The sequence below is a fragment of the Phodopus roborovskii genome, unplaced genomic scaffold, assembly GCF_943737965.1.
Source record: "Phodopus roborovskii unplaced genomic scaffold, PHOROB, whole genome shotgun sequence".
Taxonomy (NCBI): Eukaryota; Metazoa; Chordata; class Mammalia; order Rodentia; family Cricetidae; genus Phodopus; species Phodopus roborovskii.
Window position 1 is genome coordinate 7501278 of NW_026126482.1, and position 12646 is coordinate 7513923.

At 42.0% G+C, this 12646-nt stretch overlaps 1 protein-coding gene across 1 annotated transcript in view; it reads right to left on the reverse strand.

Annotated features, from left to right (window-relative positions):
* Window positions 1-6858: 6858 nt before the first annotated feature.
* The window catches only part of Ddx46 (DEAD-box helicase 46), a 45860-nt gene continuing 40072 nt past the window's right edge, over window positions 6859-12646 (reverse strand). The window contains exons 20-23 of the mRNA XM_051194196.1: window positions 11744-11962; window positions 10839-10983; window positions 10268-10341; window positions 6859-9308 (exon numbers count right to left, since the gene is read on the reverse strand). Coding sequence (XP_051050153.1) covers window positions 9261-9308; window positions 10268-10341; window positions 10839-10983; window positions 11744-11962 — 486 coding nt within the window. The 3' untranslated portion in view covers window positions 6859-9260. The remainder of the gene's footprint in view (window positions 9309-10267; window positions 10342-10838; window positions 10984-11743; window positions 11963-12646) is intronic.

Genomic DNA, 12646 nt, shown 5'->3' on the forward strand with positions numbered 1-12646 from the left:
CCTCTGTGTGTTTATTTGGGATTTGGGACTGAAGGGCTCAGAACCAGGTGGGGCAGAAACTGCCTGCAATTGTGTTCCATATTTTTTCACATGGTGTCATCCTGTTCTATTGCTATGAAGAGACCCTGTGACCATAGAAAGTTTCTTCTTAAAAGAGGTATGTATGTATGTATTTAATGTATGAGTGCTCTGTCTGCATGTACACCTGTAGGCCAGAAGAGGGCATCAGATCTCATTACAGATGGTTGTGAGCCATCATGTGGCTGCTGGGAATTGAACTCAAGACCTCAGGAAGAGTAAGTGCTCCTAATCCCTGAGCCATCTCTCTAGACCCCAACCACGGCAACTCTTATAAAGGAAATTGGGACTGTCTTACATTCAGAGGTTTCGTCCATCCTTGTGGTAGGAAGCATGGTAGCAGACAGGCAGACATGGCGCTGGAGAGGGAGAGCCACAGGCATCAGTACGAGAGGGAGCCACTGGGCCTGTGTTGGTCACTTGAAACCCCCAAACAAACCCCCAGTGACACACTTCCTCCAATAAGATCATACCTCCTAATGCCATCAAGCATTCAAATATTAGTCTATAGGAGGTCAGTACTTAAACCTCAACAGATGGGGTCTGGGGAGGACAGAACTCCTGTCTTCATGCTTGCAAGACAAGCACTTTATCAACAGAGCCATCACCTGCCCATTCTCAAACCACTTATAAGGTCCTTTCCGGAAAGTCTACAGTAATGAAAAAGCTTCTGACTCCATCACATCGCACTACAGAAAGGAGTAGGGTAGGACCATACTAATGTAGTGGCTGATGACTTGGTTGGCATTTTCTAAAGGAACATAAATGACAAAGGTACATGTGTGTCAATACGTGCATGTGCATGCATGCAATCTACTAGATTGGTTTACACAACATTGGATGAGATACGCAATATCTGTCTACATGGTGGAAGACTAAGAACCCAGCAGTTGTTCACTCCATTTGTATTTGGCAAATTCATAGAAAATACAATCTATCCTATCTTGATGAGTCCAACATTTTATACCTAAAACCACTATCAAAACTTGCATTCTAGATCTTAAAACATTTTCGTAAACAACGTAAACTTTTATGTCTCTTAGTGCATGGGAATCAAGATTACAGTGAAGTTTATTCAGGGAGAAGTCACTAAGATGATCTCCACATGTCCCGCTCTGAGCATCCACACCAGGCTGCCGTCCATGACCTGACCGGAAGCAAGAGAGCATGCTCGGGACAGGGGACCCCAGACCTAACCTAACCTAACCCTCCCCTCCATCAAAAGGGCATGGTCAGTGCTGCAGGTGTGGGCAGGGTAGATATCTCAGTACAAACCCCTTTTAGTCTAAAGAAAAGATTTAGGCTTAATACAAGACTATATACAAAGATAGCAAATATCAAGTGTGCTTTAGGGGAAGGAAATGTCAGAACACACACACTAAAGACCTATTGCCAGTGAAGCAACAAGAGCAAATGGCAAGAACTACATATCCAGTCCCAGGTGAAGGAATAACAGAGATCACTATAGAGTTGTCCTAAGCCAGAAAGTTTAAGTCTTGTATCTAAAATTTCTACCTAAAAAGAGAGAACAATAATTTGACATTCTAATCTTCAATCTCATCAAAGACCTGAGAAGGAAGATAACAATACTAGGGTAGCCAGGAAGTACAGGCGAGCAGCTTCCTAAAGGTACAGCGAAGACAGAAACAGCAGGCTACCTGGACAGTCACCCAGAGACTCACAGCAGCAGGGGCAGCCAGCTTTGGCTAAGGCCTAGAGTATCTGACAGACCAACACAGAAGCAGGGAGGTAGAAAGGCTGTCTTACCCTGACTTGGCAGGTTCAGCAGTCTTCTATGTTTGTCTCCTGCAAGCACAGTAGGACAGCATGTCCAAAGTCAGTGGTCAGGGTGGGGGCAGTTCTTTGCCCAAGAGGCCATAGCCAAGGAGAGAATGGACTCCAGAAGGAGTGACATCAGTGCCCAACATTTTCTCTGAAATAGCTCGGTGCTGTCAGGAGCGATTGTGTCTCATGTCAACAGAGTACTAATATTAAAACATTTAAATGTCATATTCTGCAGGTCTATGAAGTGTTTGAAGATCAAAATTTATGTCTGACTAATCTCATAGGTATAAAAAATGTGGGTGAAAATATCTGTAATTCTCGGGAACATAATTGTACAATGGCTGAAGCTTCCAAAAATATTTAGCACGGACAAAGACAACAGAAAATGTAACCATACGTGTGTGTGTGTGATGGGAGATGTCATTTTGTATGTTTCTCATACTGGTTAATAATAAAGCACTGTTGGCCAATAGGAAAGAAAGATAGGAGGGACTAGGAGACAAGGAGGAAATAGGAAGTAGTAAGGAGGAGTCAAAATGGAGAGTCTAAAGAAAGCAGTATGCCGCCGGCTCCCTGGTAAGAGAAATACATAGATCAGCAGAAATGGGTTAATAATTAAAGACAGAGCTAGCCGATAAGAAACAAGTAACCGGGCCAACAGTATTGTATCAAATACAGAGTCTCTGTGTATTATTTGGGGCTGGTGCGGCAATGGGACAAGACTAGGCGGTGGACGGAAAAACCTTACTCCTTACAGTATGCACACACTCTCTAATGCCAATTCAGTAAAGCAAGGCAACAGGATAAAAACCAATTACACTATCTCGTCACCAGCAGTATGTTTCTCATACTGGTTAATAATAAAGCACTGTTGGCCAATAGGAGAGGAAGATAGGAGGGACTAGGAGACAAGGAGGAAATAGGAAGTAGTAAGGAGGAGCCAAGATGGAGAGTCAGGAGAAAGCAGTATACGGCAGCTGGCTCTGGGTAAGAAGACCATGTGGAAATACATAGATTAACACAAATGGGTTAATACTTAAGATAGAGCTAGCCAATAAGAAAATAATAACCCGGCCAACAGATTATATCGAATACAGAGTCTCTGTGTGTTATTTGGGGCTGGCGCAGCTGCCGGACAAGAGCGGCGACGGGTGGAAAAACCGAACTCCTTACATGTGTGTACATTTTTCACAGAGATAGAACTGAAATGTCATGACTACAGGTAGAACTGTAAAGTGCCATGTGATAAAATATTCTAAGTTGTATCAATATATAAAATGTATACACATCTAGATAGTTATATTTGTGCGCAAAATATCGTAAACAGAAAGAAGACCCTAAACAGTCAACATATAAGAATCTAACAATTTGTAACCAAGGATCTAGCAATTTAAGTTATCTATAGCTTATAGTTGCTAAAGTTAGTGCACTAGAAATTATGTACATCTACCTATATCCCATTCTAACCATATCCTTCCCAACCATACCCTAAACGTATCAAAAAGAGATACCCGAGTCTGAACATCACCTTCCATACCCAACCCTAAGCAACTAAAAACCAACCCCATGCAGGTGTATATCATCCCTTAAGGCCAACAGTAGGGAAAAGGGGTTTTGTTTTCTTCCATGGGATCCTGTAGGAAAAAAAATTAAGGTGACAAATTTTTCGAGGGGAGTAGCTATAACATTTGTAGCTAGTCTCTATGAGGCTGGAAATGCTTGACTAAAGTTCTGAAACTCTGGCCAGGGTGTAATAAGAAGGTGCACTATTTCAGCTAGCTAGTCTGGAACTGTCTTGAACATTACAGTCCCAAACCGGATTTATGGTGATGTTTGTAGTCCAGGTTGCATCAGGTTGAATTAAGTGGAAATGATGATGTGGGGCCCCATCTTCATTCCGGAGAGTTCAAAGATTACTGTTAGGAATTGTTACTGTTCCTTGTGGAAAACTTAAACATAAATATCAACACAGAAACTTCAACTTCAAACGACAATCCCTAGATTTTGTTTACTTCTGTCTTACACCAATTGGCTTCTTGATGTAAGACAGAAACTCTGAATTTTATTTTTGAATTTAGAGGAGGAAAGCCAAATCCAACTCCAAAGCCAGCATTGGTTTACATGAATTGGGACTAAAAGAGTACTGGGAAGTAAAAGGAAATAGATTTTTGTATAGAAATAGTTTGCCAGAATTAGATATTGGTACCACACATCAGATTCCTCTTTGTTTGACGGTTCTTTCTAGAGAGCTATCTTAAGGTGCGGACGGGGTGGGTATCTCACTACAGTCTCTCAACCTTATAAGCATTACATCTCTCTTATAAGTTTCTTCTCCAAATTTGCTAACAAAGAAAACGGTATGTCTAGTCTTCAACCCCCATCAGAGACCCAAGAAGGATAAAATATTACCCAAGTAAACAGGGAGTGCAGAGTAAGCAACTTCCAAAACTGTAGAAATCACAGACACCTGACTGCCTGGACAGTCACCCAAGGTTCCTCTACAACACTGGGGGAATCTATTTCAGCCTACAAACCTATGATAGACTTCCCTGTGAAGCAGGAATTTTGAAGGACTGGCGTACCTTGTCTTAGCAAAGTTGACTAAGTCCTTTATGTCCTTCTTGTCCAATTTGGACAACATACTGTCAGCAGTTGAGGCAAGGAAACTGTCAACTTTGCCACACTGAAAGCAAACTCCATATGGAGGCTCTTTGATGCCCGTCATCTTCTCTGAAGTATTTGTGGGGCCAGGAGCAGACAGACATATCTCACTGACATGAAAAGCCTTATTTTATCAAAACATTCTAATTGCCACATTCTGTAGATCTCTGGAGTGTTTTAACAGACTATCCATCTGTCTAAAGTATATCTAACTTGAAAGCATACCTAGCATGATGACAAGTTTGACTGTTATAGATGACAAACTATAAGCCTGCATTTCTTTCTCTTTTCCATGGTTAACACTTTAATAAAACCCAACAAGTAGGTGAGGATGAGCACTCAAGTTCTTTTCCCACAGGAGGAGAGAATAAGGCACCTTTTGTGCCCACTTCCCCGGTCAGCAGCGGAGGAAGGACAGGCTAGGCAGGCACTGAGACCCATGTTCAGGGGGCCTGAGTCGGTCCAATGCTGGATTCCCAGCTATCAGTCCCATCAGGGCCCATTAGCCCCTCCTTGTTCAGGTCAGCTGTCTCTGTGGTTTCTGAGCCTGGTCTTGTCCTCCCTCTCTGCATCTGGATTCCAGTTCCGCTCAGTGTTTAGCTGGGGGTGTCTGCTTCTGTTTCCATCAGCTACTAGATGAGGGCTCATCGAGAGTTTGATTTCTAATTTCTAATATTCTCATGACGTTGCTGTGGGGCAGATGAGATGGTTTAGCACATAAAACAAATTATAGCTAATGCTGATCACCTGAGTTCAATCCCTGGTAGAAGGAAAGCACCAACTCCTAAGATTTGTTCCTCAGCCTCCACACCTGAACCGTGGCATGCACACTCAAGAAAAGAACACATACACACACACACAAAAGTTTATATAAAATGAAATTTTTAAAAAATCATAGAGATGTGTGAAGGCCTTATAGATGGCTGGGTGCACTTATGAACACCACAATTTAAGGGCAAGTTTTCCTTTTAGAACAGACAGATGTCAACTCTAGTTAATGGCATTGATTTCTAAAATTGCTGCTCCAAAAGAAGATTCAGACGTCAGAGAAGCATACGGTGACCAATCAAAGACCGTGTGCCCAGAAGGTGTCACATGGGGAATAATTGGGAATAATGAGGTGAACTGCAGGGACTCTCGCTGAGTAATGTCATACCCATGTCTCCTCTTTCTCCTTTCCTCTTCTGTAAACATACACACACACACACACACACACACACACACACACACACACACACACACACACACACAGAGTTTTTTTGTTTGTTTGTTTTTTAAAGAATGTGTAGCAAAGTGGAGGTAGTGAACTCCTTTCATCCCAGCACTCAGGAGGCAGAGGCAGGAGGATCTGAGCTCTGGGCTAGTCTGGTCTATGGAGTTAGTTCAAGGACAGCCAGGGCTACACAGGGTAACTCTGTCTCAATGAAAGAAACAGAAACAAATGAAAAAACAAAGAAACAAACAGAAAGAATAAATTTTTAAAAAACAATGTAGAGGACTGGCAAGATGGCAAACTCAGGGACTGAACAGCCTCTGCCTTCTGAAGGCTGGGGTTACATATGCACACCATCTCACCTGGTTAAAATCAAGAATGCTTAAAGAACTTTCCTGGGGAGCTAGAGAGATGGCTCAGAGGTTAGGAGCACTAGGTGCTCTTGCAGAGGACCTGGATTCAATTCCCGGCAAACACATGGTGACTCACAACCATCTGTAATGAGATCTGGTGCCTGCTTCTAGTGTGCAGGCATATATGCATGAAGAATACTGTATACTTAATAAATAAATATAATCTTAAAAAAAAACTTTTTCTGTCTCTTAAGAAACACTTATTTAATACTGATACTTTTTCTGGTGACAATATTAAATTTTCATGTGTCAGGGAAACCAATGGCCTTTTCTGGCCTCTGCAGGCACATATGTGACACACAGATAAACATGCAGACAAAAACAAACAAACAAACAAAACCTCCCCCAAAAGCACATAAAATAAAGTACATAAAAGTCATTCTTAGAAAAGAATGTATTTGATAACAAATTAGAAACAAATTGTTTGATTGTTTGTTTTAAGGTGCACACTATTTTTTAAGGTATGCCCTCCTCCCCAGCTCTTGGTAAGCAAAGATAGGAAGATCTCTCTCTGAGTTCATGGCCAACCTGGTCTACAAAACAAGTTCCAGGACAGACAGCCTTGGTTGCAGTGAGATTCTGTCTTTAAAAAAAAAAAAAAAAAGATACACCAACAGTAACATTTCTTAGATGTCTACAAATACAAAAAAGAGTGAAGAAAAAAAACAAAGCAGGAAGTATTCAAGGAAAGATAATCTGAGACAAATGAAGAGCGAATTAACTTTATTCTGTAAGGAATCTAGAGAGGTTGAGCAAATATTGATATTGTATTAAAAAAACAAAATCTGTACATCAGCCAAACTTTAAAAATCAGTGTTGACACTAAAAAAATGTACTGAGCAGTATTTCATTTTAGAAAAACACACTACCAATGTTTCTTCACAACTTGACCCACGAACAGGAACTTTGAAAGGATGTTAACTTCTGGGTCTCAAAGGGACCCAGTGAGCAGGGAGCACCATTGAACCAGTGTGACTCAATACTCAGTCAAGTGACACCGCCTGTGGTGGAGAAGCAAGCAAGCTAAGGCCGGGAGAAGCGCGATGGAGAGAACCCCAGTGAAAAGTTGTTTCATTTTATTGCTGCAGGTATTTCCTCTATTTCTTCCTTCAAGAGAAGTAACTGGGTATGTGGAGGTCTAAAAATAATTTCCAATTACATTTTACCTTCCCAGTACAAGTACACTTACACTTAACAAACAGAATACACATCTGTCAAGATGGCTACTACTACACTAAAATTTTTTGATTGTTCTTTAGATGTATTCATTACAATTACAGACAACTATGAGCTGCCATGTGGGTGTGGAAAGCTAAGCCTGGGTCCTCTGCAGGAGTGCCAGGCGCTCTGAGTCAGTGATCATCTTTCTAGCCTTAAAAGCATTTAACAACTCTAGTATCTCCTGACTTAAAAACGTCTAAATCAAGAATATACACAGACATATTTGTTTGTTCTCTCTGGACAGCACTGGCTGGCCTGAAACTCACTATGTTGAACAGGTTGGCCTTGAACCCAGGGACCATCCTGCTTCTACCTCCCGAAGGCCAGGATTAGAGGCGTGAGCCACCACACCTGGTATAAGTCAAAAATGCTTTAAAAACTTTTCCATCTCTAAATTTAAGAAATATTTATTTGACACCCAATAAAGCATTTCTTTTTGTTCTGATGACAATATGAAGTTTTCATGAGTCTTGAAAGTAGTTTTAGGTAATCCAATTATTAGCATTCAGAATCAGACCGCAAAGGCTCTAAAGTACAATTCTTGGGATTTTGTGCACTAAACTTTATTGAGAGGCTGTAGTCTGAAACTTAAATACCAGTATTTAATGTAATTCGTTGTCTTTACTAGATTTGTGTGCGTGCGGATGAGCATGTGGTCTCAGGTGGCCAGACCTGCTCACCTTACCCATTAGGTCATTTAATCTGACTAAGTACCAGTACTTAACAACACGTTTTCTTGAGGTTAGGCAAGTGCATTACCACTGACCTATATCCCCAGCCTTGTTTGTTTTGCTTGGATTTTTTGTTTGTTTGTTTTTCTTTTTCCAAGACAGGGTTTCTTTCTTTGTGTGCCTGTGAACCAGGCTGGCCTCAAACTCCCAGAAATCTGCCTGCCTCTGCCCCCTGTAAGACTTCACTATGAAAGCCCAGGATGACCTCAAATTCATCATCTTCTGCCCCTGCCTCCTGCATGCTGGGATTACAGGCATTCACCACCTGCCTTGTTTTAAATGGGAAAAAAAATCACTTCCTATTCAATCATCCTGGAGGAAAATTAGGTTAACAGTAATAAAGTGTTTGTATATATCATATACAGATGTCTAAAGAAACATATTTAGTGAGTACTGGCCACAATCACTTTCTCTAAAAGTAGGCAAGAAACAAATTAGCTAGCTAGCCTTAGGCAGAATCAAAGGCTGAGCAGGAACCTGAAGTAGTAGCACTAATGCAGTAGAAAGAAGTGGAAAGCTGAGCACAGTAATCTCAAACACCAGAAAGGTAAAAATGCAGGACGATCACAAGTTCAAGGCCAGCCTGAGCTACACAGGGACTCTCTCGGAAGGAGGAAAAAAAAAGAAAAGCAAAAGTCCCATTATGCTACTTATGTTTAATTTTACAAAAACAAAGGCAAACCAACTACTACTCATCTCTGATGACAAAATTAAAAACTCTGAACCTATTTTGTAAACATCTATTATAACATTCTTGGATCCAGTTCATATGTTCCATTCAGTCAAATAAGATGTAAGCTTAAGAGGGGGCAACAAAATATGACATGGACTTTTACCTTTTCTTAGAAGATGGATCACATCACAACTTCAGCGAAAGAGGAGAGGTCAGTGGCCCCTTAGTGACCGACACACTTTATTACTATCTTCAACACAGAACCCCATGTTTCCAGACTTTTACGAGTATTGGTATCTAAGGTTTACATGAAGGAACATCGCACTCTGAAATGTGCAGGGTAGCACTGACTGACAACCAACTTCTGTAACAAACACTGGTTTCTTGTTTTTAAAAAATAAGCAAGACAGAATTTTCAAAGTCTTACTTTACAATACATTGTAAACTTCACAGACCAGCACAGGTACAAAGTGGCTCCCAGATGTTTATAATACTTTGTATCGTCCTTTATTTGTTGGTTGGTACGAATTTTGCTAGGATAGAAAATAAAAGACAGAAGGTTAGAAAGAACACACACACAAACTCAATGTTTGAGACCATTTTCTTTTAACATTTTGTAAAACTATCAGATAGCCAAATAAAAAGGCTATGATACTGTGTGGAGGCAGAAGGCAGGGCTCAATAAAGAATTCATTCTTTCTGCTCACTGTGCCTCCATAAAATTAACAAATAAATAAGAAAACGATTGCCCATAAAAGAATTCTATGTGTTATAAATGGAAATTGAGATCCCCCTCCCCATTTACTCTTAGATAACAAACCAGACTTCCTTCCAAAGGGACTGCTACACAATGGTACTAAGGGTCACCTTAGGAAGGTTATCCTTAGCAGGCTGTTGTTTTTCTAAAATTAACTCACTGCATAAATTTTGAAACAGTGACCACACTATGGGTTGGTCAACATGCAGAATAATTGGCATTTTCAGATGCTCCAATGAGTGGAAACGGATAAATGCTTTTTGCAAAACTATGTGGTAACACCCACTAAAAAGCTAAGCATTATAGAATTTATAAATAGAAATCCTATTCCAAAGTGTATATTCAATAAAGAAATGCATTAATGTATAGAAAAAGTCAAGGAAGAAAATTCACAGCAGTGTTATTCATAAAAGTCCAAAGCAGAATATCCTTCATTCCAATATGTAAGTTATCTGTTACGTTTTAAACAACTAACCAGCACAGGTATGAAAAGGTATGCGATGTTGCTAACCGCAACAACAGCCTGGCCGCCTCGATATGATGCTGAGACACAAAAAGACCAGACAGTATATAATCACACCACACATAAAACTCACCTCCAGATTTATAATCACAATATGTCTATATCTGAAGGTGATACAGTGACATGGAAGTCAGGGATAGATTGATGTGTGGGACAGATCCAAGTCTGTCCGTCACTGAAATGAGTGAGGCCTGAAGGTTGGTTTCACTTACCAGTCGGATCAGCTCTTCCTTTATGAGCCTGGTGATTTCTGCCTTTGCTTTCTGCACAGCCAGTTCGTTGGCACCTGATGATAGAGCAGAAAGCGCACGGTTCATACTACTGAGCTTCCCTGGCTGCTTCTCCACGTTAGGGAGGTCCAGGAGACAACACCTCAAGTAATGTCAGGGAGTGGACTGCCTGCCAGCCAAGACAGTCGTCTAGTACAGCTGGGTTATTTTCTGACTCGAACCCTGATCAGAGTACTCGACACAATGAAGAGTGTCGGTCCTGTGCGCACTTGCACTTGGGCAGCATGTGCACTGCAGTGAGAAAGGCACAGATGATGAGCATGGCTTCTGCACAAGGGCGACACACAAAACCACGGACTGTTCAATCTCTTAAATACACCTTTCGGCTTTATGTATGGTTACTGAACTTCCAAGACCTCAAGCAACACATGGTCATCTATTTCTCAGAGGTCTCTATTTCAGTCTTTCCTACTATCAGCTTCACACTGACCCCATACTACAGCTACACCAACCCTGATCTAACTCAAGCTTCATACAGAAGAACGGTACATACTTTCAATCGCCAAGTAAATCTTCCGCTCCCCCTCTTTGGGTTCCTTGCCAGGAGGGAAGTAGGTGCCTCTGATTGTGATCGCGGCTTCAGAGTACTCGCTGATTCTCTGCAGGGCTTCCTTAGAGGTGACTTTCCACCTCGCCGTCTACGAGAAAGGTGTGGGGAACTACATCACAACACAGGAATCTGAGCTGAGGCAGTAGACAGGGCTCGGTGGATAAAGGCTCCCACTGCCCAGACTGACCGCCTGAGTTCAAACCCTGGAAACTGCCACGAAGAAGAAAACCAGCTCCTGTAAGATGTCCCGACTGACACACCCCTCCTGACACCTGTGCCCCACCACACCTCCAATATACCCCCAGAATCACAATTAGTCTAAAATTCTGGGTTGTTAACGAATAGATTCACTGGGCAGTGAATGCCTTTAATTCCAGCATTTGGGAGGCAGAGGCAGGTGGATCTCTGAGTTCAAGGCCAGTATGGTCTATAGAGATCCAGGACAGTCAGGGCTATCTTATCACTGGAGGTTCAGACCAATACTGAAGTGCTTGCCTTTGCCTTGCCCGGCATGTATCAAATCCTAGGTTCTCTAGTGCTGAAAAGAATAAACAAATAGGACAGGAGTGGCAGGTGCCCATCTGTCACTCAGGCACCTGAGAAGGAGGAGGGCAAGTTCATCCCTAGCTACACATCGAGTGTGAGGGCCGGCGTCCTCTGAGGCCCACCCTCAAAACTAAAATCAAACAAGCAAACCGAATGATAATGGCTGATGTGTTAAGGAAGGGATTCTTTCCCCAAAACAAGCAAACACAGAATGATAATGGCTGATGTCTTTTAAGGAAGGGATTCTTTCCCGAAAACCACTTCTACCTGACAATATAAAACCCTTTCCATCTGTTACCTACCTGCGGGAAGTCATTAATTTCTAACTCTTCCTCGTATCTCTTGAAAGACTCGCTCTGCCCACCCTCCTGCCTCTCCTCCTCCTGCTTCTCCAAAGGGACGTAATTGAGCTTGGCGTTGATCTTCTCGGCAAGCTGCTCTGCAATGGTTTTCGCAGACACGGTGGGAGCCAGAATGGTACCCCCTCTGAGGATGGCATTGGTGGCTTGCTGCATCACATCCTGCAGTTTAAAAAGACCCCCAGTTAAACTGCAGCTGTAGGCACATAGGGACAAGGACTGCACCATAAATGATTCCCCCACAGCCACTAACTGAGCTTAGTAAACAGGAGTATCTTTCTAATGCAATCCCTCACACATGTGGTTGAACAGTGTCAGTCCACAACTGACAATGTCATCTTCCTCTCATCCTGAGGAGAAAACCGTGGGATATTCAATGGCCTACTATGCATCACTGTACCACAGACATGGATCATTGGCTAACTCTCAGTACATAATACAATTCTTCTAAAACCACATACCTTGTGACTACGAAGCATTTCTACTTCATTACAATGGTATGTTGCCATCATCATTGAGCCTTCCCACACCCACAATGAACCATCCAAATACTCAATAAATTACAGCAAATGACTCACTCAAAAATCCTCCAAATACTATCACAATTAATTAAACCATCCTTTGGACATGCTATAAAAATTCTGTTTGACTGAGAAGTAAACAGTATCTGGCATGATGGCACACTTCAGTAATCCCAACACTCAGGAGGCAGAGGAAGGGGACTGACTGCCAGCTCTAGGTTGGCCACAGAACACTGAGTTTAAAAACCCAAAACCTCAGCTCAGTGGTGGCACATGCCTTTAATCCCAGCACTCAGGAGGCAGAGGCAGTGGATCTCTGAGAGTT